At 49.0% G+C, this 25,368-nt stretch overlaps 2 protein-coding genes across 2 annotated transcripts in view; one reads left to right on the forward strand and one right to left on the reverse strand.

Moving 5' to 3' along the window:
- The window catches only part of LOC140421746 (uncharacterized), a 237,590-nt gene that overhangs the window by 50,691 nt on the left and 161,531 nt on the right, over window positions 1-25,368 (forward strand). The gene's annotated exons all lie outside the window — the stretch shown is intronic.
- Window positions 3,672-6,229, reverse strand: LOC140421766 (uncharacterized). The gene has a single exon (XM_072506631.1). The coding sequence runs from the start codon at window positions 5,911-5,913 to the stop codon at window positions 5,263-5,265; it is 651 nt and encodes a 216-aa protein (XP_072362732.1). The 5' UTR covers window positions 5,914-6,229; the 3' UTR covers window positions 3,672-5,262.

The following is a 25,368-nucleotide window of genomic DNA, read 5'->3' on the forward strand; positions in this document are numbered from 1 at the left end:
CCTGGCACCAGGGAGGCAACATACCATCCTGGAGTCTCTTTCCTGCCTGTCTGTGCCCCTTCCTCTAGAGTCCCCTATAACTATCGATCTCCTGCACTTTGCCCTCCCCTGCTGAGCAGCAGAGCCACTGTTCAGGCTGCTGTTGTTGTTTTCCCCACTGGGCTATCCCTCCCCAACAGTATCCAAAACGGTATACCTGTTAGAGAGGGGGGCAGCCATAGGGGATTCCTGCACCACCTGCCTACCCTTTCTAGCAGTCACCCATCTGTCTGATCCAGTGAACAGACTGTGGAAATAACTTTAACCAGTTATACAGCCTAAAAAAAGAATCATACCATTCACAGCAGGGAGACACCGTGCACTTGTTCTGTGTGTGGACAAGGCTTCAACTGATCATCCAACCTGGAGAGACACAAGGACACCGGCACCATGGAGAAAGTGTGGAAATGTGAGGGCTCTTTCCCAGGGTGGAGGGGTCAGTCACCAGGGGTCATAGGTTTAAGGTCCCTGGGGCAAAGTTAGTGGAGATGTGCGAGGCAGTTTATTTTACGCAGAGGGTGGTGAGTCCCTGGAATGCATTGCCACGGTGAGGTTGTGGAAGCAGATACCTTAACAGCGTTCAAAAGGCATCTTGACAAACACATGGCTAGGATGGATATAGAGGGATACAGCACAAGGATGTGCTGAGGGTTTTGGCAAAGGTTGGTATCATGACCTGTACAGGCTTGGAGGGCCGAAGGGCCTGTTTCCTGTGCTGTATTGTTCTTTGTTCAAAGACCCTGTTCAATGTGGGAGAAACAGTTCACGTGTTCGGAATGTGGATGACGTTTTAGCCGATGGTCTGACCTTTCGAACGATATGTAGTCTCGCTGGAAGAAACCTTGGAAATCTGGGGACTGTGGAATAGATTTAATCAGACCTGGAGATTCATCGACCTGTTCACACTGAGGAGCGACCGTTAATGTTCTCAGTGTGTGGGAGGGGAGTCACTCAGTTCACCAGCCTCACTTCTTCATGGTCAATCTGTACTGGACTGTTACCAAGTGCAATGTATCTTTCCTGAGGTTTGGTGCCCAGTACGGAACACAGTTCATGCAGCAAGTGAGGAAAAGACAGCAGGAATTTCTCTAATCTGTGGTTTACAAGGACACATTCTTGGTTCCCAGCAGTTACATTTCTTCAGTAATTTCCTCATTTTCCCTAAACTACCCTGCCTGTTAATTCTATTATTTCTGATAATTCCATTACTGTAGCTATAAACATCACACATTAGAATTTAATCTGTTCCATTGTGCACTCTGGTTTAAGTTTATGTTGAGGTTAATAACAGACAAACTCTGTCCTCTCCCCGATCCGATTAGTTTCCAATGAGTCGATTCTGTGGGATGGAATGTCTTATCAGCATTTCCACGGTGATCTGTCTGCAGTGATGCGCCTGCTTGAGTTTCGAACTCAAACTAAACTTCTCTCTCCCATAACACACATTATATCAGACATTGGATGTCAATGTATTTCAGCCATGTTATGTTAATGTCTCCAAAACCCTAAAAGGAGTTCAGATACACAAACTTTTAAATGTGGGAGGACAAGTTGATAAAGTGTTTAAAAAACACATGGGATCCAAGGTTTTATAATTCTAGGTGTGGGGTACAAAAGGACAGAGGTCATGTAAATCTGTTCAAATCATTGGTTAGGCTGCAGTTGGAATATCAGATCAGGATTTGGTGATCTTACACCAGGAAGGATGTCAAGGCCATGGAGAGGGTGTAGAAGAGATTCACTGAGATGATCCCAGGGAAGAGAGGCTTTAGTTACCAGGAGAGATTAGAGAAACTGGGGCTCTTTTCATTTGAACAGAGGCTGACTGGAGATCAGAGGGAGGGGGTTTGATTCCAGCCTTGGGTGACTCTGTAGAGTTTGCACTTTCTCCCAGTGTCTGCGTGGGTTCTTTCCGGGTATTCCGGTTTCCTCCCACAGTCCAAAGACACGCAGGTTAGGTGGATTGGCCATTCTAAAAGATTTCCCCTGAGTGTCCAAAGGTTAGGTGGGGTTACGGGGATAGGGTGGAGGAGTGGTCCTGAGTGGGGTGCCGTATTGGAGGGTCGCTGCAGACTCGATGGGCCAAATGGCCTCCTTCTGCACTATAGGGAGTCTATGAAACAGTAAAAGATGTATATGAAATATCAATCTGACTGTTCAACAATGTTCAGGACTCTCACTGTCCCTCTGGGCCTGTGGCGTGTGTGTGTGTGGGGGGGGGGGGGGGGGGGGGGGGGGGTGGGGGGGGAAACCGGTGATGGTTTCTCTTATCTCAGAATGAAATTTTATTTTTAAAGTGAAGGATGTCTGGACTGGAAAATCTGAGTACCAAGTGCCAACTTGAAACATTCTCCAATCAGTTACAGCACAGCTCCCTCTACATTGCCCCATGAAACACTCCCAAGGCAGATACAAAATAGTGTTAGAAACAGAGTAAATATCCCTCGATGCTGTCCCCATCAAACACTCCCACAATAGGTATAGCACAAGGTTAGATACAACATACATCCTCCTCTGCACTGTCCCCATCAAACACTCCCAGGACAGGTACAACACAGGGTTAGATACAGAGTATAGCTTCAGTTACTCTCTATCATCAAACACTGCCAGGTGCAGATACACAGGCAGGTTCGCAAAACCATCCCTGGATGCCAAGGCTAGTAGAGACAGTATGGAAGGTATGGGGAGCTGGGACTTAAAATTTGGTTTTGGGATCGCAGATTACCCACAAAGTGGAGTGGGGGAATGGGGTTAGATCAAGCTTAAAGCGCATCCAGGTAGATAAATCCCCGGGACCTGATAAAATGTATCCCAGGACGTTGTGGGAGGCTAGGGGGGGAAATTGCGGGTCCCCTAGCAGAGATATTTGAATTGTCGACAGCCACAGGTGAGGTGCCTGAAGATTGGAGGGTAGCAAATGTTGTGCCTTTGTTTAAGAAAGGCCAGAGGGAAAAGCCTGGGAACTACAGACCGGTGAACCTAACGTCTGTGGTGGATAAGTTGTTTGAAGGTATTCTGAGAGACAGGATCTACAGACATTTAGAGGCAAGGACTGATTAGGGACAGTCAGCATGGCTTGGAGTGGAAAATCACATCTCACGAATTTGATTTGAATTTTTGGAAGGTAGATGAGGGCAGTGCAGTCGACATAGTCTACATGGACTTTAGCACAGGCTTTGTCAAGGTACCGCATGGTAGGTTGTTGCACAAGTTAAATCTCGCGGGATCCAGGGCGAAGTAGGTTCAGGGGCTGGTTTGGCACAGGGCTAAATCGCTGGCTTTGAAAGCAGACCCAGGCAGGCCAGCAGCACGGTTCAATTCCCGTACCAGCCTCCCCGAACAGGCGACGGAATATGGTGACTAGGGACTTTTCACAGTAACTTCATTTGAAGCCTACCTGTGACAATAAGCGATTTTCATTTCAGTCAGGCCTCCAGCACCTTCCTGTCTCTATTAGCGACGCCCATGGTAGTTCCCCTGCTGGAGAACAGGCCCCGATATTCTCAGCTAAATTCACCCCTCAGCTCCATCACCTGGCTGTCGTTGACACGAGCAATAGAGACAGAAAGATCCCCGCCAGTCAAACAGGAAGACAAGACTTGTGTATTAGGATTTCTGTAAAGGTCAGCAACTTTTAATAAAAAATCAAATTCCCAGTCAACAAATTAAAGGATCATATGACGGGACTTCAGGTTATGACTTTTATGCAACAAAGAAATAAACTAGAAGCTACTTCAACTCGAAACCTACACATTAAACTATAAAATAGAAATTTGCCCTTTTACATGACCTGGAATCACACTCCACAATTATAGTTACTCTGTCCTGGAAGTTGAAACTCAATTGTTTCAGAACCTGTCCAAAGTGATTCATTCCTGAGGATTTACTTCAGTTCTTCGACCAAGACACTGAGGAAAAAAACGAGAGAATAGAATAGAAGCGAACTAGCAAAATACATAAAAATGGACTGTTAAAGCTTCTGTGGCTACGTAAAAAGGAAACGTTTGGCTCAGACAAAGGTTTGTCCGTTCCAGATAGAGTCAGGAGAATTTAGAATGAGGAATAGAGATCTCTGCAGCCACCTTGTTCAACACTCTGGGATGTAGATCATCAGCTTTTGGGGATTTATTCACTTTCAATCCGATTAATTTCTCCAGTACGACTTTTTCACCAATACTAATCTCTGCCAGTCCCTTGGTTCTCTGGTGTTTTGGGGACAATTTCTGTATCTTCCTCTGTGAAGACAGGCACACATTGTTTAGTTTCTCTGCCATTTCCTTACTCCCCATTATAAACTCTCCTGTCTCTGCCTGGAATGGACCCACATTGGTCTTTCCTAATCTTTTCCTTTTCACATTCCTGTCAAAGCTTTTCCAGTCGGTTTTTATGTTTCTCGCCTGTTTGCTCTCATCAGTTTCTTGATCCTCCTTTGCTGAATTATAGTGGTCTCATGGAATCTTTAACTTTTCTTGTTCGCTACAGTTGCATTATTTTTCCAGTTGGATTTTTATTCCTGAAAGGAATCTATATTTGTTGTATATGTGTGAAATAAAAGTTGCAAAAATCCCAGAGGACCTGCTCTCCTTTGACAGAGAGAGAGCTGACTGGAGGTGATTTAACCTGAGGGTCAGCACACCTCAGGCGAGGGGCCTGGTTGAGAAGGCGGGGCCTTCATGAATAAACTCAGCCTGTACAGGAGTTGAATCCTCACTGTTGGCCTTGCTCTGCATCACAAACCAGCCGTCCAGCCAACTGAGCTAACCAACCCCTGATAAATATGTAATAATTCCTTAAATATTAGGTGTTCCCTGTACCAATCAGTTCCCAGACCACCTCAGACAACTTGCCCCTCACATCCTGCTAGTTTTCTTCTGTGAGGAACACCCAGATAAATTAAACAAAAAGAAACATGTAACCACCAGGGCCCATCTCCATGGCAACATGACTTTGGGAGGGTTCAAAACATAAATGGAAACTAAATATCTTCAAACTTCCAAACACGCTTTCACTCTGTGATCCTTGTGCAATTTGAAGCCAGGTATTAGCAACAAGGCATCAGCCCGCTGGAGGCAAAGTGGTGAGACCGGCCAGTCCAGCAGAAAGAAACCCTCCGACCATCCCCACTGACCACCTGTCAGGATGAACAAAATGCAGTCCTGGGTGTAGAGCAGAAACAATAACAGCAGAATCCAACCCCTGTAATCAATTGTGAAATTGTTGGCGTCACAGCAGGTGTGGTGAAACATGAAATCCCGTCTCACATTGAGAGGTGGACGGCCTCTCCCCAGTGTGAACTCGCTGGTGTGTCTGCAGGTTGGATAACTGAGTAAATCCTTTCCCGCACTGAGAGCAGGTGAATGGCCTCTCCCCAGTGTGAACTCGCTGGTGTGTCTGCAGGTTGAATAACTGAGTAAATCCTTTCCCACACTGAGAGCAGGTGAACGGCCTTTCCCCAGTGTGAACTCGCTGGTGTCTCTGCAGGTTGGATAACTGAGTAAATCCTTTCCCACACTGAGAGCAGGTGAACGGCCTTTCCCCAGTGTGAACTCGCTGGTGATTCTGCAGGTTGGATAACCGAGTAAATCCCTTCCCACACTGAGAGCAGGTGAATGGCCTCTCCCCAGTGTGAACTCGCTGGTGTGTCCACAGGTTGGATGAATCACGGAACCCTTTCCCACACTGAGAGCAGGTGAACGGCCTCTCCCCAGTGTGAACCCGCTGGTGTGTCCGCAGGGTGGATGATTCAATGAATCCCTTCCCACACTGAGAGCAGGTGAACGGCCTCTCCCCCGTGTGACTGCGTCGATGAATCTCCAGCTGAGATGGGACTCGGTATCCCTTCCCACAGTCCCCACATTTCCACGGTTTCTCCATGTTTTGGGTCCCCACATGTCTCTCCAGGTTGGACAATCAGTTGAAGCCTGGTCCACAGACACAACAGGGGTACGGTCTCTTCCCGCTCCGAATGCTGTGATGTTTTTCAGGCCTCGGTGCTTTTCCAGTCACACTGATGTTTCCAGTCAGTTCACTGGAACTCTCTCACTCGGGTGTGTGTTGTGTGGGTCTCGGTGCTTTTCCAGTCACACTGATGTTTGAAATCTTTAGAAGACAGTTCGGGCAAACATTTCTCCTTCTTGATTCCAAGGCCGATGATATTCAGGTTCCAAGGATGGAAGTGACTGTCAGATCGAGACGTAACCTCTCAGATTACAGACTCTCAGAGTCTGTAATTCCTCCTCATCTAATACCCTGTAAAAACATTTTACAAAATTCATCACGGTCAGTACAGGATAGAAACTCAGAACAGACAATTCTAGTTTCTGTGTCACATTTTTTTCCTCTCTTATTCCCCAAAAGCGGTAAATCTCCACCCCACACACTCCCTCCATTCCCACTTTGCTGTATCTAATCATAATAATCTTTATTATTCTCACATCAACGCTTACATCAACACTACAATAAAGTTCCTGTGAAAATCCCCTGGTCGCCACACTACAGTATTCACCCTTCTCATTCTCCCGATGGTGCTGATTCAGGCTGATTGACAGATCCAAGCTCACAGCTTCCTGTCCAGGAGGTCACATCAAATATGAGCTGAAGTCGGCCATTCGGCCCATCGAGCCTGCTGCACCATTCAATGGGATCATTGGCCGATCTACCTCAGCACCGTTTTCCCCACACTATCCCCCATTTCTACAATATCTAGAAACCTATCAGTCTGTGTCTTGAAAATACTTGACGACTGAAGCTCCAGAATCCTCGGGGTAGAGAATTCCAAACCTTCACCACATCCTCGAGTAAAGAAATCCCCCTCATCATAGCTTTCTCTCCATTTACCTGTCAGTTCCCCATAACCCTCAATCAGAAGTCTGTCTGGGGGGGGGGCTGTCAGGTTTGTGATATGGGGGGTTCCGGGTGCGGCTATGCAGAGCTAGGCCGCATATTCGGTAGCTCCCGCTTTGAACGGACTTTTGGGCTCTTTTACAGGGCCCCCATGGCATTTGTTTGACATTTCCCGGTGTGGGAAGAAGACTGCAGCATTCCCCTGACGGTGTCCCCCAGGAATGTTGTGTCTTTTGGCTGCCAGACCCGGCAGAAACAGTGAAGGATTTGGCTTGAGCTGCAGCAATAGACAGAGGCCTCTTCCAGCATGCAGGCAGGGGAAGGGCAAGCTTAAAGCTGCAATCTGACTTGACTCTATCAAAGGTGAATTCTAGCAGCAGAGGGAACAACTGTGAAAAGATCTACCAAGGCCATTGAAGAAGCAGGGACGAGGCTTCCGGTGGCGGACATGGAGGAGTAGGTCGTGCATTCGGCAGCTCCCGTCTGGAACCGACTCTCAGACCTTTTTCAGGAGTTTCCATAGACTTTTTGGGGCAGACTGGTGAAGCAAACACTGCCAACTTCTATGAAACGGACCAGAAGTGTAACGGCCAAAGGAGCGGCACTGGAGCAACGGGAGAAGCGAGGGAAAGAAAACAAAATGGCGGCGGCCAGGGACAACGGGGAGCTGCAGGAGTTCATCAAGCGCTGCTTCGAGGAGCAGCGCGAGGAGATGCGCAGAGATGTTGGCGCCTATGCTTTCGGCAATTGAAGGACTTGGGATCACGCAGAAGGCCCACGAAGCTAAGATCCAGGAGGTACAGAAAAGAGTCAGTCAGAACGAGGACGCGCTCGTGGGCCTGGCGGTGAGAGTGGAGCTAAACGAGGCGCTACACAAGAGGTGGGCGGGAAGACTCGAAGACCTGGAGAACAGGTCGAGGAGAAAGAATCTGCAAATCCTGGGTCTCCCTGAGGGAGTGGAGAGGGCTGATGCCGGGGCATACGCGAGCACGATGCTCGAGACGATGATGGGCACGAAGGCCCCTTCGAGGCTGCTGGAGTTGGACGGGGCACATCGGGTGCTGGCGAAGAAGCCCCAGGCAAATGAGCCGCCAAGGGCGATGGTGGTGAGGTTCCACCGGTTCACGGACAGAGAGTGGGTCCTGAGATGGGCCAAGAAGGAGCAGAGCAGTAAGTGGGACAATGCAGAGATCCGAATATACCCGGACTGGAGAACGGAGGTTGCAAAGCGGAGAGCGGGTTTCAACCGGGCCAAAGCGGCGTTGTACCGGAAAGAAGTGAAATTCGGAATGCTGCAGCCAGCGCGACTGTGGGTCAAATACAAGGGCCAACACTATTACTTCAAAACGCCTGAGGAGGCGTGGACCTTTGTACAAGCCGAAAAGTTGTACTCTAACTGAGGGTTTGTGAGGGTCGCCGGGATGTTTTGGGGTTTGATGTGTGATGGTTGTTGTATATAGGGGGTCAATTACATGCAGGAAATGTTACATGGGCTGGGGGAGAGAGACAAGGCCGCGACAGGAGCTGCGCCAGAGGGGGCGGAGCGGGCTTTGGAAAGCACGGGGTTTTTTCCCGCACGCGGGAAGAATGGCGGGAAGGGGAACTTAGGAATGCATATGGATTGGGAGACTCCCACGCGGGGAGGTCAATGGGACGGCGGGGGAAGCCGGGGTCAGCAGGCGTCAGCTGACTTACGGGAGTGACATGGGGGGAGCAAAAAAGCTAGACAGGGGCAGGGGTCTAGCGGGGGGGGGGGGGGGGGGTGGGGGGGGGGAAAGAGGGTTGCTGCTGCACTGGCCGAAAGGGAATGGGACACACATCTGAAGGTGGCGGACCAGGTCAGGTTAAGAAAGGGATGGGTAGGACTGGTATTCCACTCGGGACTGGACGCGAAGAATAGAGGGGTGGCAATATTGGTGGGAAAGCGGGTGTCATTTGAGGCCAAGACTATTGTGGCGGACAATGGAGGGCGATATGTAATGGTGAGCGGTAGGCTGCAAGGGACGTGGGTGGTGTTGGTAAACGTAAATGCCCCGAACTGGGATGATGCAGGATTCATGAAGCGCATGTTGGGGCGCATTCCGGACCTGGAGATAGGAGGCCTGATAATCGGAGGGGACTTCAATGCAGTGTTGGATCCAGCACTGGACCGCTCCAAATCAAGGACTGGAAAGAGGCCGGTGGCGGCCAAGGTACTTAGGGGGTTTATGGATCAGATGGGGGGAGTGGACCCATGGCGGTTTGCAAGGCTGCAGGCCAGGGAATTTTCTTTCTTCTCCCATGTGCACAAAGCCTACTCCCGGATAGATTTCTTTGTTCTGGGTAGGGCGCTCATCCAGAGGGTGGAGGGGACGGAATATTCGGCTATAGCCGTTTCGGACCATGCCCCACACTGGGTGGAACTGGAGCTGGGAGAGGAGAGGGACCAACGCCCGTTGTGGCGGCTGGATGTGGGACTGCTGGCGGACGAGGTGGTGTGTGGGAAGGTGAGGGGGTGTATCGAAAGGTACTTGGAGGCCAACGACAACGGGGAGGTGCGGGTGGGGGTGGTATGGGAGGCGTTGAAGGCGGTGATCAGGGGAGAGCTAATTTCCATTAGGGCTCATAGGGAGAAGACAGAGGGTATGGAAAGGGAGTGGTTAGTGAGGGAGATTTTGATAGTGGACAGGAGATACGCAGAGGCCCCGGAGGAAAGATTACTTGGGGAAAGACAACGGCTCCAGACGGAGTTTGACCTGTTGACCACAGGGAAGGCGGAGGCACAGTGGAGGAATGCGCAGGGGGCGACCTACGAGTATGGGGAAAAGGCTAGTCGGATGCTGGCACACCAGCTCCGTAAGAGGATGGCAGCGAGGGAAATAGGGGGAGACAAAGATGGAAGGGGAGCCACGGTTCGGAGTGCGATGAAAATAAACGAGGTATTCAAGGCCTTTTATGAAGAGCTGTGCAGATCCCAGCCCCCAGCAGGGGAAGAGGGGATGAGACGATTCCTAGATCAGCTGAGATTCCCGAGGGTGGAGGAGCAAGAGGTGGCTGGTTTGGGGCACCATTTGGGTTGGAGGAGCTGAGCAAGGGTTTGGGGAGCATGCAGGCGGGGAAGGCCCCGGGACCGGACGGATTCCTGGTGGAGTTCTACAGGAAGTACGCAGACCTGTTGGCCCCGCTACTGGTGAGGACCTTTAATGAGGCAAGAGAGGAGGGGACCCTGCCCCCGACAAAGTCGGAAGCGACAATTTCTTTGATCCTAAAGTGGGACAAGGACCCACTGCAATGTGGATCGTACAGGCCGATCTCGTTCCTCAATGTGGATGCAAAAGTGCTGGCCTCGAGGATCGAGGACTGTGTCCCGGGGGTAATCCACGAGGACCAGACGGGATTTGTAAAGGACAGGCAACTAAACATCAATGTGCGGCGGCTCTTAAACATGATAATGATGCCATCGGAGGGGAGAGAGGCGGAGATAGTGGCAGCTATGGAGGCGGAGAAGGCCTTTGACCGAGTAGAGTGGGAGTACCTCTGGGAGGTGTTGCGTAGGTTTGGGTTCGGGGTAGGGTTAAGCTCCTTTACAGAGCCCCGATGGCGAGTGTAGTGACGAACCGGCGGAGGTCGGAGTACCTTCGACTGTACCGAGGGACGAGGCAGGGGTGCCCCCTGTCCCCCCTGTTGTTCGCATTGGCGATCGAACCATTGGCCATGTCATTGAGGGAGTCTAATAAATGGAGGGGGGTGGTCCGAGGGGTAGAAGAGCATCGGGTGTCGCTATATGCGGATGACCTGTTGCTGTAGGTGGCGGATCCAATGGAGGGGATGGTGGAGGTCATGCAGACTCTAAGGGAGTTTGGGGAGTTTTCGGGCGATAAGCTCAATGTAGGGCAGAGTGAGCTCTTTGTATTACAGGCGGGGACCAAGAAAGAGGGATAGGGGACCTACCGCTGAGGAGGGCGGAGGGGAGCTTTCGGTATCTGGGGATCCAGATAGCCAGGAGTTGGAGGACCCTACATAAACTGAATCTGACGAGGTTGGTGGAGCAAATGGAGGAGGATTTCAAAAGATGGGACATGTTACCGCTCTCGCTGGCGGGTAGAGTGCAGTCGGTCAAAATGGTGGTCCTTCCGAGGTTTCTGTTTGTGTTTCAGTGCCTTCCCATCGTGATCACCAAGGCCTTTTTTAAGAGAGTAGGCAGGAGTATTATGGGGTTTGTGTGGGCGAATAAGACCCCGAGAGTAAGGAGAAGGTTCCTGGAACGCAGTAGGGACCGAGGAGGGTTGGCGCTGCCAAACCTGGGGTGCTACTACTGGGCAGCAAATGTGGCGATGATCCGCAAGTGGGTTATGGAGGGAGAGGGGGCGGCATGGAAGAGGATGGAGATGGCGTCCTGTAAAGGAACGAGCCTGGGGGCGTTGGTGACGGCACCACTGCCGCTCTCGCCGACAAAGTATACCACGAGCCCGGTGGTGGCGGCAACGCTAAGGATCTGGGGCCAGTGGAGACGGCACCGGGGTGCAATGGGAGCATCGGTGTGGTCCCCGATCAGGGGTAACCACCGGTTTGTCCCGGGGAAGATGGACGGGGGTTTCCAGAGCTGGCATCGGGCAGGGATTGGAAGAATGGGGGACCTGTTCATCGACGGGACGTTTGCGAGCCTAGGGGCACTGGAGGAGAAGTTCGAGTTACCCCCGGGAAATGCCTTTAGATATATACAGGTGAGGGCTTTTATGAGGCGACAGGTGAGGGAATTCCCGTTGCTCCCGGCACAAGAAGTTCAAGATAAGGTGATCTCGGGTGTATGGGTCGGGGAGGGCAAGGTGTCGGAAATACACCAGGAGTTGAAAGAAGAGGGGGAAGCGCTGGTAGAAGAGTTGAAGGGTAAATGGGAGGAGGAGCTGGGGGAGGAGATCGAGGAAGGTTTGTGGGCTGATGCCCTAGGTAGGGTTATTTCCTCCTCCTCATGTGCCAGGCTCAGCCTGATACAATTTAAGGTGGTCCACAGAGCGCACTTGACGGGGGTGAGGTTGAGTAGGTTCTTTGGGGTAGAGGACAGATGTGGAAGGTGCTCAGCGAGCCCGGCGAACCATGTCCATATGTTTTGGTCATGCCCGGCACTGGAGGAGATCTCGAGAGGAGTGGCGGGAGCAATATCTCAGGTGGTGAAAGTCCGGGTCAAGCCAAGCTGGGGGCTAGCAATATTCAGAGTAGTGGACGAACCGGGAGTGCAGGAGGCGAAAGAGGCCGGCATTCTGGCCTTTGCGTCCCTAGTAGCCCGGCGAAGGATCTTGCTAATGTGGAAGGAGGCGAACACCCCAGCCTGGAGGCCTGGATAAATGATATGGCTGGGTTCATAAAGTTGGAGAGGATTAAGTTCGCCTTGAGAGGGTCTGCGCAGGGGTTCCACAGGCGGCGGCAACCGTTCCTAGACTATCTCGCGGAGCGTTAGAGGAGGGTCGGTCAGCAGCAGCAGCAACCTTGGGGGGTGGGGGGGTCGTCCTGGGAGGGGGGGGGGGGGGAGGGAAAAGGGGGGACTGCCTGGGAGGGTGGATGAGCAAGAGATTTTGCCATGTATATGTCTTGCTCTGCGCGATTTCTCGTTTTTTTTTGGTTACGGGGGGGGGGGGGTGTTATTGTTTGTAAGGGAGAAAAATTGTGTTAAAAAACGTTAATAAATATATATTTTTTAAAAAATGTTTGTGATATGGGTGCTGGTGCCACTCACCTATAATGACACCTATCCTGATTGCCTGGCACTCATCTACCTAATCCTTGAATTTATATTTGTTATCGTGTCCCTGGAAGACTTCAGGGTTCGGTTTGGTAGGATTATGCTGAAAAAAAAATCAAGAATCCGTTGATAAACAGCACAGGTGTTTTCAGCGGGAATGGAGCCACATTTTCAACATGGCGGCCTGACCCTCAGGAGGTCTCTCGACCCCGTGCTCTCTGGGGCTCTCTCGGATGTGGTGAAAATGATGACTGCCGACATTATCCGTGTTAGTGACCAGAGGCTGAGTGTGCTGACTCAATATCTGTTTGCTCAACCAGGAAGGCGGTACGCCAATTGAGATGAGCAAGGGGCGCAGTTTACGAGCATGGTGAGAAGACAGGTATGTTGGTGGGTCAGCTCCATAGGGTGACTGCGGCAAGGGAAATTATCCAGCTGCGGGACAGGGCAGGGAGGTTGGTGGTTGCTCCAGATCAGATTAACAAGGTCTTTAAGGAATTCTATGAGAGGTTGTACAGGTCAGAGCCTCCTGTGGGAGGCCGGGAGGCGCAAGAGTTTCTAGATGGGCTGGAGTACCCGAGGTTTGGGGAGGGGGACAGGGCTACATTAGAGGGGGGTTAGTGAAGCAGGAGATAAAAGATGAGATTGGGAGATGCAGTCTGGGAAGGTGGCTTCCGGTGGAATATTATAAAAAATTCAGAAGTAAGCTGGTACCGCTGATGGTGGGGATGTTTGAGGAGGCGATAGGGAGTGGGGCAGGTATATCGATTTCCCTGTTACTTAAGAAAAATACGGGTCCGGCGGAGTGTGGGTCGTATAGGCCCATATCACTGTTAAACGTGGACGCAAAGATATTGGCAAAGGTACTGGCAGGTAGGCTGGAGGAGTGCCTCCTGAAGGTGATAGGTGAAGATCAGGCGGGGTTTGAGAGAGGGAGGCAGCTCTTTTCGAACATTAGGAGGGTATTGAATGTGGTTATGGCACCGGCGGAGGGGAAGGAAACAGAGGTGGTTGTAGCATTGGATGCCGAGAAGGCGTTTGACCGGGTAGACCAGCCTCCGTACCAGCCTCCCCGTACAGGCGCCGGAATGTGGCGACTAGGGGCTTTTCACAGTAACTTCATTGAAGCCTACTCGTGACAATAAGCGATTTTCATTTCATAGAATGGGGGTACCTGATGGCAGTTCCAGAGCAGTTTGGAATGGGACCAGAATTGTGGGCTGGGTAAAGGAGCCGAGGGCCAGTGTCCGCACAAATAACTATGATGTGGAGATGCCGGCATTGGGCTGGGGTGAGCACAGTAAGAAGTCTTACAACACCAGGTTAAAGTCCAACAGGTTTGTTTCAAACACTGGCTTTCGGAGCACTGCTCCTTCCTCAGGTGAAAGGAATTCCTCAGCATTCACCGGAGGAAGGAGCAGTGCTCCGAAAGCCAGTGTTTGAAACAAACCTGTTGGACTTTAACCTGGTGTTGTAAGACTTGTTACTGTGCGCACAAATAACATCAGTTCAGAATACCTTCCTCTCCACCATGGGACGAGGCAGGGATGTCCTATGTCCCCCCCCTGCTGTTTGCCCTCGCGATTGAGCCAGTGGCCATCGCATTCAGAAGTTCGGAGGTATGGAAAGGGATAGTGCGGTGGGGGGGATAGAGCTTCGGGTATCCTGGTATGCCGATGACTTGTTATTATACGAGTCGGAACCGGGTGTGTCAATAGGGGGAAATACTGGAACTGCTTCGGGTGTTTGGGTCTTTCTCGGGGTACAAATTAAATCTAGACACAAATATTTTGTGGTGTCTCGGCCGGGGGTGGGGGGGGAGGGGGGGCTGCCATTCTGTAAGGCAGGGACTTACTTTAGATACCTGGGGGTGCAGGTTGCTCGGAATTGGGGGGGGGGGGGGGGGGCGCTCCGTAGATGCAACATTTCTAGTTTGGTGGGGAGGGTGAAAGCTGACCTAGCAAGGAGGGATGTGTGGTGATATGCGTCACTGTAAATACACAAGGGTTCATGTAAATATACTACGACTAAGTAAACACTAGGGGGAACATCAGAGACGTCATGACATGCAGACATACAGCTAATGAACACATAGAATAGGACACGACCAATGGGCAGTCAAGACACCCAGAGGTGACACTACCACAAGGGAGCATTACACAACCCATATACAAGGACAGGGCACACAAGCTCGGTCTCTTTCCACAGGTGACACTTAGCGAGTAGGTCAGGGACAGATCAGAAGCATCACACCCACCACGTGGTTTAGAGCAGACTGCTTAGTTAGACTGAGTTGCTATAGCAAGATTATCAGCAGAGTCAAACTCATAGAGAACTGTGCTGATGGTTCAATAAATCACATTGAACTTACTTCAAAGTCTGGAGTATCTTTTGGTCAAAGCTACATCGAGTTGCAGCCTGTGTTATCCTAGAGTATATAACACAACAGGATGGTCTCCCTCGGTCACTGACGGGTCGGGTAGAGGCAGTTAAAATGAATGTGCTGCCACAATTCCTGTTTATTTTTCAATGCCTGCCAATTTTCCTGCATTTTTCAGAGAGATTGAAGGGATGATTACCTCACTCATATGGGGAGGGAAGGTGGCCAGATTTTAAAAGGTGCTACTACAGAGAGAAAGGCAGGCAGGGGCTTTGGGTCTTCTGAACCTGATGTATTATTACTGGACGGCGAATGTGGAGAAGGTACAGAGCTGGGTCAGAGGGGTTGACTCCCAATGGGTCAGAATGGAGGAGAGTTTGGGTTGGGGGTCAGAATTGAAGGCGCTAGCGACAGCGCCGCTCCCGATGGCCCCGGGGAGATACTCAGGGAGTCCGGTAGTAATAGATTTATTGAGAATTTGGAGGCAGTTTCGACAGCACTTCAGGTTGGGGGCGGGGTCAAGCAAAATGCCAATGCGGGGGAACCATAGATTTGAGCAAAGGAAGTGGGATGTAAATTTTCAGAGATGGGAGGAGAAAGGAATCAGGACACTAAAAGATTTGTTTCTTGTGGGATTGCTGGATTGAAGGAGTTCGGAGCGAAGTATGGGCTGGAGCAGGGGGAAATATTTAGATACATGCAGGTTCGAGACTTTGCCAGAAAGGAGATGCAGAGCTTCCACATTGTTGGAGGAGGAGCTGACGACAGGGGACTGGAGAAGGGGTTAGTGTCAGTGGTTTACAGGGCTATTTTGGAGGAGGAGAAGACGCCACTGGAAGGGATCAAGGCAAAGTGGGAGGAAGAGTTGGGAGAGGATATAGAGGAGAGGTTCTGGTGTGAGGTGCTTTGGAGGGTGAACGCCTCCATCTCGAGTGAGAGGTTGGGGCTGATACAGCTGAAGGTGGTATATAGAGCGGATCTTACAAGGGCGAGGATGAGCCGGCTCTTTGAGGGGGTAGAAAATGTGTGTGAACGTTGCAGAGGGGTGCCGGGGGGGTCCCACAAACCACGTTCATATGTTTTGGTCCTGCCCAAAGCTGGAGGATTACTGGACAGAGGTTTTTAGGGTAATCTCTAAAGTGGTGCACGTGAAGCTGGACCTGGGCCCTCGGGAAGCCATATTCGGAGTGTCAGACCAGCCGGGGTTGGAAACGGGCGCGGAGGCAGATGCTGTAGCCTTCGCCTCGTTGATTGCCCGAATGAGGATCCTATTAGGGTTGAGAGATCTCCACCATGTGCCCTGGTGTGGCGGGGGGGACCTGCTGGAATTCCTGACGCTTGAATAGGTCAAATTTGAACTGAGGGGAAGGATGGAGGGGTTCTACAATTCATGGGCGTTATTCATTATGAATTGGATCACATCGAACAGTGGGGGGGGGGGGGGGGGGGGGGGGTGGTATGTGTTAATGGCGACTATGGGTGATTCCTGATCCTTTTTGCCAATTGTTTATGTTAACATGCGGCCTAATGTTTGGGGTTTGGTGGGAGGATGGGATCGTTGTTATTTATATGGGGATTGACATTACATTCATTATTGATTATTGTTCAATGTTGGGTGTGAATTTGGGAGAAAATGTGAAAAAGGAGAATTTAAAAAATTAAAAAAAAAAAAAAAAAGTATCTGTGTATTCATGAGGACCAGCTGCAAAACGCCATGAAGAGGCTCAACGATCCGGAGGAGAGAACCTGAACGTTCAGCAAGATGTCTCTGTCGAAATTCAGTCCTTTGAAAACCAGCCGAGTGGCTGGCGGAGGTCCTGGAGGATTTGGAGGACCGAGGGTCGGACAAAGAACATCCGATTCGTCGGCCTTTCAGAAAGTGTGGAGGGTAAGGCTCCCGTTAGGGTCTTCGGGACTGGCTGCCATGCTGGGCGCCACAGTAGCGCAGTGGCTAGCACTGTTGCTTCACAGCATCAGTGACTCTGGTTCAATTTTTGGCTTGGGTCACTGTCTATGCGGAGTCTGCACGTTCTCCCGTGTCTGCGTGGGTCTCCTCTGGGTGCTCCGGTTTCCTCCCACTGGTCCCAAAAAACATGCTTGTTAGGCGAATTGGACATTCTGAATTCTCCCTCAGTCCATCCGAACAGGCGCCAGAGTGTGGCGACTAGGGGATTTTCACAGTAACCTCATTACAGTGTGAACTTGTGAAAATAATAAAGATTATTATTATTTTCTCAAGCTGGATGTGAAGCCTGGGTGTTTCAAATTAGAAAGGGTGCATCGTATCCTGTCTTTGAGGCTGAGGGATATTTTTCATCCCAGGCCTGAAATCATTCACTTCCACAACTGGAAAGATCGCCAGAAGGTCCTGGAGATGGGTACGGTGAGGTGGCAGCTGGCCCCAGGAGGGAGGGAGGATTCAAGACTTTTCAGCAACACAAACGAAGCGTCGAGGCTTCAATGAAGTTCAAAGACAGCTCAAGGCTGTGGGGAGTGAATTCCGTTATGCTTTATCCTGAGACCTGAAAAATAGTATCCAACAATTCAGTCAAGTCTTTCAATAATCCAACTATTGCCTTGGCCTTCATTAAATCCATGAAGGGCAATGATCTGGAGGGATGGTTTGCAGCTCGGACTAACTCAGATCTAATCCAAACTCTTTCCCTTTCATGGTGTTGTCTGAATTTCAGAATCACAGAAATACACATGAAAATGAAATGAAATGAAAATCGCTTATTGTCACAAGTAGGCTTCAATGAAGTTACTGTGAAATTCCGGCGCCTGTTCGGGGAGGCTGTTACGGGAATTGAACCGTGCTGCTGGCCTGCCTTGGTGTGCTTTCAAAAGCCAGCGATTTAGCCCTGTGCTAAACAGCCCCCTAAACATCGGGACAGGAGTAGGCCATTCAGCCCCTCGAGTCTGTCCTGCCATTTAGTGAGATCATGGCTGATCTGTGACCTAACTCCATATCCCTGAATATCTTTGCTGAACAAAACTCAGATTTAAACTTAACAACTGAACCAGCTTCACCTGCTGTTTGTGGGAGAGAGTTCCAAACCTCTCCCACACTGTATGTGAAGAGGTTCTTCCCAACATCTCTCCTGAACAGTCGAGTCCTAATTTTTAGACAATGATCCCGAGTTTTAGAATCTCCAACCAGTGGAAATAGGTTATCTTTATTTACCCTGTCTTTCCCTGTTAATATCATAAATACTTCAATCAGATTACACCTTAACCTTCTAAATTCTAGCAAAAACAGGCCCAATTTGTGTAATCTCTCCTCTTAACTTAAGCCCCGTAATCCAGATATTGTGGGATATTGTTTTAATAAACCTGTGTTGCACTCCCTCCAAGGCCAAAATATCCTTCCTGAGGTTTGGTGTCCAGAACTGCTCACAGCCCCCAAGTGGGGTCTTCCCAGGGTTTTGTATAACTGGAGCATAACTTGTGACTTTATACTCCAATCCTCTAGCCATAAATGCCACCATTTCATTAGCCTTTTTGAATACAGCGCAGGGTAGCACAGTGGTTAGCACTGTTGCTTCACAGCCACAGGTTCCCGGGTCCGATTCCTGGCTTGGGTCATTGTCTGTGCGGAGTCTGCACGTTCTCCCCGTGTCTGCGTAGGTTTCCGCTGGGTGCGCCAGTTTCAGCCGGGTGCACTGGTTTCCTCCCACAAGTCCTAAAAGACATGCTTTGTCCACTTTTAAGACTGCCAATACCTCCAATTCTATGTCACTCCCCAAGTCAATTTGCTCAGGAACCTCAGTCTCTCTGCCCGAGTTCCATATCTACCTCCTCATTCTCTTGGGTGAAGACAGATGTGAAGTATTTGTTCAACACCTGACCACGGTCCTCTGGCTCCGCCCACAGATTTCCCCCTTTGTCCCTAATGGGGACACTATTCTTGATCTATGAAAGATCATGCTGACCTGAAACATTAACTCTGTATCTCTCCAGAGACTTTGCCCAATATGCTGCAGATTTCCAGCATTTAAAAAAAAAAAATGACAGCAGTCCAGGTGGTGCCTAACCAGGATTTTATGTATCTCAGCGATTCTCCAGTCACACAGATTCCGGAAATCTTTACCAACAAACAGAACAGAAAAAATAGGGACAGGAGTCAGCCGTTCAGCCCTTTGAGCTGCTCCACCATTTAATAAGATCACAGCTGATCTCACACTCACTAAATCCACTTTCCTATCTTCTCTCTATTACCTTTAATTCCACAAACCATTAAAAACCTATTGATCTCAGCCTTGCAACTGATCAAAGACTCAGCCTCCACATTTCCTGGGGTAAATAATTCCAAGATTCACCACTATTTGAGAGAAGAAATTCTTTCCTCATTTGGCAGTCCCTCCATGCCCAGAGCATCCCCGTAAACCTCCTCTGTACTGCCTCCAATGATAATATACCTTAAATAAGGGGACCAAGACTGTGTACAGTGTTCTATATGTGGCCTCTCCGGTAGCTTGTACAGTTGCAGCAACACCACTTTGCTTTTAGACTCCAGCCTCTTTGAAATAAAACATAAGAACTAGGAGCAGGAGTAGGCAATTCAGGCCCTCGAGCTCAATCCATCATTCAATATGATCATGGTTGATCTCAACTGGGCCTGATCTCCACCTTCCTGCCGATTCCCCATAACCCTTTGTTCCTCTACTAATTAAAAACTTATCTAACTTCTCCTTTATATATATTTAATGTTCCGGCATCCACTGCACTCTGGGGTAGAGAATTCCACAGATTCACAACCCCTGGGGTGAAGTTACTCCTTCTGATTTCGGTTTTAAATCTGTCACCCTTTAGCCTCTCCGTCTAGAATGTCTAACAAGGGGAAACATTGGCTCTACATGTACCCCGTCAATCCCATTTCGCATCTTATGTACCTCAATTATATCTCCTCTCATTCTTCCAAACTCCAGCGAGTATAGGCCTAAACTGCCCAAATCTGTCTTCACAAGACAACTTGTTCATCCTCGGAATCAATGCAGTGAACATTCTCATGTTGTTGTCCAAGGGAGCAGTTCTGTGTGCAGTACTCCAGATGTGCTCTCACCACACCCTATACAGTTACAACAGCACTGCCCTACTTTATACTCTATCCCATTAGCAATGAACGCCAACATTCCATTTGTCTTACCTGCTGCACCTGCAGACTGTCTGCGATTCGTGCACGAGGGCACCCAGATCCCTCTGTACAAAAGCATTTTGAAATGTCTCTCCATTTAGATAATAAGTTGCCTTTTTATTTCTCTGACCAAAATGGATAACCACACACTTATGCACGTTAAATTCCATCTGACAAATTTTGATCCACTCACCTGACCTATCCATATGTTTGTTTCTTATCCTCATTGCAACTTGCTTCCCCACATATTTCAGTGTTAGCTGCAAATTTGGCTCTCGTGCATTCTATCTGTCCCATGGTCATTAATATAGGTTGTAAATAGGTGGGGCCGAGGGCCAAACCCTGGGGCACACCACAAGTTACAGCTGGCCAACCTGAAAAAAAACAGATTCATCCCCACGCTCTGCTGTCTGTTGGTTAGCCAATCCTCTATCCAAGCTGATATATTACCTCTCAATCCCGTGGGATCTTTCTTGTCTATTACCTTTTGTGTGACACCTTATCAAATGCATTCTGGAAGTCCAAATACAATCAACAGGACCCCCATTATCCACTTGCCTTGTTACATCTTCCAAGAACACCAACAAATGAGGCAGACACTATTTTCCCTTCATAAAACCTTTCTGACTTGCAGATTGACTTTCCAAATGTCCAGTAATGATAATAAATAATCTTTATTGTCACAAGTAGGCTTACATTAACACTGCAATGAAGTCACTGTGAAAATCCCCTAGTTGGGGTACATCATAGAATCTACAGTGCAGAAGAAGGCCATTCGGCCCATCGAGTCTGCACTAGCCCTTGGAAAGAGTACCCTACCTAAGCCCACACATCCACCATATCCCCACCTAACCTTTTTGGACATTAAGGGCAATTTAGCATGGCCAATTCACCTAACCTGCATATTTATGGACTTTGGGAGGAAACCAGAGTACCCGGAGGAAACTCACACAGACACGGGGAGAAAGTGCAAGTGCAAACGCCACACAGTCAGTGACCCAAGCCAGGAATCGAACCTGGGACCCTTGAGCTGTGCAGCAACTATGTACCACAGTGCTACCGTGCCCACGTGCATGGAGGGAGAATTTAGAATGTCCAATCCACCCAACAGCACGTCTTTCGGGACTTGTGGGAGGAAACCCACACAGCCACATGGAGGACGTGCAGACTCTACACAGTGACCCAGCCTGGAATCGAACCTGGGACCCTGGAGCTGTGAAGCAACAGAGCTAACCACTGTAGTTACCCAACAACAGGCGTTAAACTAACTAATTTCCTACTTTCTGCCTTTTGGAACAGGAGGAGTTACATTAAACTTTCCCACTAATGCAGTGACATTGTCACTGGGTCAGTCCCAGTTCCCAGTCCCCCCCCGCCCCCGGGGCTCTGTGAGGTTGCTTTTGGAGAGAAGACGAAAGCGGCAGCTAGTGAGCGTGGAGAATGTTTATTGTTTCACATTCGGCCTGGGCCGCACTGGGGATTTGTAAACCCCGCCCCCCGTCAGTGACCTCTCACCTGACACCTCACAATGCCAGGGCAATGATTGATGGCAGGAGCGGACGAGGGGGCGGGGCCGGTGAACCGGATAAGGCGGAGTGAAGCATGCGCAGTGTGACTAATGGCGACGCAGAAAAGGTTCTTTCTCGGATCCATAATCCGTAAAGGTGGGAATGGCATGACGGAGGGAGAGATGGATCAGGAGAGTCGTTGAACACACTTCCAATATATGTTATACAAACCGAAAACTCAGAAAAATCACCTACCGGTACCCGGGAACCTGAGCGGGGTCTGCAACTTTCTCTCACACACGATACTATGCGGCCGCCATTTTCTCTTGCTCACCTGCAGCGGTGCACAGACGCGGCCGCCATCTTTATTGGGTCACCAACAGCAGAGCGCAGGCTCAGTCGCCATCATTGTTGGGGGCAACATTTTTTGAAGTGTTTCTCTAAGTCAGAATGTCCATCAAACTGTTTCACTCTGAGTTACAAATTCTTATTTATGAGACACGACAATGATACATGTCTAGAGCAGTGACAATAATTCGTATTTATATTGTGCCTTGAACAAAATAAAACTTAAAAATAACAATTGGCACTGAGCCACATGAGGAGATATTAATTTTTAAGGAGAATCTTAATGGAGGAAAGTGAGTTAGATAGTCAGAGAGTTTTTAGGAGGAAACTCCAGAGCTTTTGGCCAACTCAAATCATAAAAGGCCAGTAATGGTGGAGCGATTTCATAAAATTTACAGAATATAGAATGGGCCATTCGGCCCATCGAGTCTGCACCGGCTCTGTGAAAAAGCACCCTACCCAAAACCACACCTCCACCCTATCCCCATAACCCAGTATCCCCACCCAACACTAAGGGCAATTTTGGACACGAAGGGCAATTTAGCATAGCCAATCCACCTAACCTGCACATCTTTGGACTGTGGGAGCACCCGGAGAAAATCCACGCACACACGGGGAGAACATGCAGACTCCGCACAGACAGTGACCCAAGCTGGGAATCGAATCTGGGACCCTGGAGCTGTGAAGCAATTGTGCTAGCCACTAACCATTAAACTCAGGAATGCTATAGTGCCCAGTATTAAATGACTGCTGAGATCTCAAAGGAGTATGTTTGGAAGAGATTACAGAGATCAGGATGATCACAACTATAGGAAAAGAAGAATGGGAAATTTCATCTTTCAGTGCTTCTTAAAAGGAATCGTTTGTAGGTCAGTGAGCACAGGGGATGGGTAAACAAGATTTGGTGTTAGTAAACACATGGGTAGCAGAGTTTTGGATGGGCTGGAGCAGGTTGTTTAATGTTGGAGGTCGGCTGGGAGTGTGTTAGAATAATTTGGTCGAGAGGTAACAAAAGAATGAATGATAGTTTCTGCAGCAGATAAAAAGACAATAAGACGGAGTCGGGCTATGTTACTGAGGTGGAAATAGATGATATTGGTGGTAATGTTAGTATGTGTTTGGAAACTCATCAGGGGTGAAATATTTCACCAGGGTTGTCAACAGTCTGCTTCAGCATCAGACATTTGGCAGGGACAGGAATGGAGTTTGTAGAGGGGACGGAAGAGAATGGGTTTAGTGTTCTCAATATTTAAATCGAGGCAACTTCTGCTCCTCCAGTGTTATATATTTCCGATTACCATCTCATTTGCCTTGCATCCCTTTCACCATTTAATCTCTCCTGCATTTCAGAGACCTCTCATAGCCTACTTGTGATAATAATGATTATTATTATTACACAATCGAGTTCAGGCCAGATTCATGACTCAGGAACATTAAAAGACCCCTGGATAGAAAGAACCACTGGCTTATGTGTAATAATAATAATCATCATTATTATTGCCACAAGTAGGCTTACATTACACTGCAATGAAGTTACTGTGAAAATCTCCTATGTCGCCACACTCCGGCGCCTGTTCAGGTACAGAGAGGGAAAATTCAGAATGTCCAAATTACCTGAAGGAAAGGTTTACTTGGGTAGCTGTGAAATTTGGTTCTTAATTTTATTGATTCCCGCCCCAGCGCACCCATTCGTCAAATGATATCAAAAAAATTCACTGTTCACTGGTTTTAACTTTCAATAGCAATGCTTATACCCAGTATCCCCCACGGTGGGGAATGTCCTCTATTCACACCACAGGAGAGCAGTACCGCCCGGTCTTTGGAGCATGCGCAGTGATAGCGATGGTGAGTCTTGTTTGTCATATCTCCAAACTGGTGAAGATGCGGAAGAGCGACATGTTGTGAGTGTGGGCGAGGCTTCAGCCGATCAGGGCGAGACCTTTCACCTGCTCTTTCTGTGGGAAAGGTTTCACTTGGATATCCACTTAATCACCAGTGGAGTCAAACTGGGGAGAGGCTGTTCATCTGCTCAGTGTGTGAGAAGACACAAGGGGAAACTGCTGATTGTCAATAGATTGTTTTAATTTTTTCATGGGATGAAAGCATTGTTGAAAAAACAGCATTTGTTGTTAATCCCTAATTGTCCGTCCAAAGTTGGGGGTGAACTTCCTTCATTAATCGTTGCAGTCTCAATACTGTTGGTGTACCCATAGTGCTGCTAGGAAAGGAATTCTAGGACTTTAGCCCAGAGACAGTGAAGGCATGGCAAAATACCTCCAAGTCAGAATGGTGTATGGCTTGGAAGGGTAATTGCAGGTTGTAATGTTCCCATGTTCCTGCTGTCCATATCCTTGTAAATTGGGGGGTTTGGAAGGTATTTTCAGATGAGGCTTGGTGAGTTACTGGTCATGTTAGTGATGCCCTTGTTCCAATAATTAACTTTGTTTATTTGTTCATGGGACGTGGGCGCCGCAGGCAGTGTCAGCATTTATTGCCCATCCCTCGGGGGACAGTTAAGAGTCAACCACATTGCTGTGGTCTGGAGTCACATATAGGCCAGACCAGGTAAGGATGACAGATTTCCTTCCCTAAAGGACATGCGTGAACCAGATGGCTTTTTAGAACTATCGAGAATGGTTTCATGGTCATCACTTTTTTAATTTCATATTTTTACTGAATTTAAATTTCACCATCCGCAGTGGCAGGATTTAGACATAGACATAGAACATACAGTGCAGAAGGAGGCCATTCGGCCCATCGAGTCTGCACCGACACACTTAAGCCCTCACTTCCACCCTATCCCCGTAACCCAATAACCCCTCCTAACCTTTTTTGGTCACTAAGGGCAATTTATCACGGCCAATCCACCTAACCTGCACGTCTTTGGACTGTGGGAGGAAACCCACGCAGACACGGGGAGAACGTGCAGACTCCACACAGACAGTGACCCAGCAGGGAATCGAACCTGGGACCCTGGCGCTGTGAAGTGACAGTGCTATCCACTTGTGCTACCGTGCTGCCCTAAACCCGGGATGCCAGAGTACTCTGGGTTTCTAGTTCAGTAACAATATCACTATGCCACCACCTCCCCCATTTTAAAATATTGTAGACGTAAAAAGGATTAAAAAGTCTCAACAGAAATAGTTTTGCTGACTTTAAACACAGCCTTTAATTGGTCTGTGTTTCTCGACTCTGTTCTGTGAGCAACATCTGTAATAAAACACTATAAAAATCTTGGGGGGGTTACCATTGACCAGAACCTGAATTGGACTAGCCATATAAATACCATTGCGACAAGAACAGGTCAGAAGCTAGGAATCCAGTGGCAAGTAACCTTCCTTCTGACTGCCCAAAGACTGTCCGATATCTACAAGGCATAAGTCAGGGGTGTAACGGAATA

Source organism: Scyliorhinus torazame, chromosome 5 (assembly GCF_047496885.1).
Source record: "Scyliorhinus torazame isolate Kashiwa2021f chromosome 5, sScyTor2.1, whole genome shotgun sequence".
Taxonomy (NCBI): Eukaryota; Metazoa; Chordata; class Chondrichthyes; order Carcharhiniformes; family Scyliorhinidae; genus Scyliorhinus; species Scyliorhinus torazame.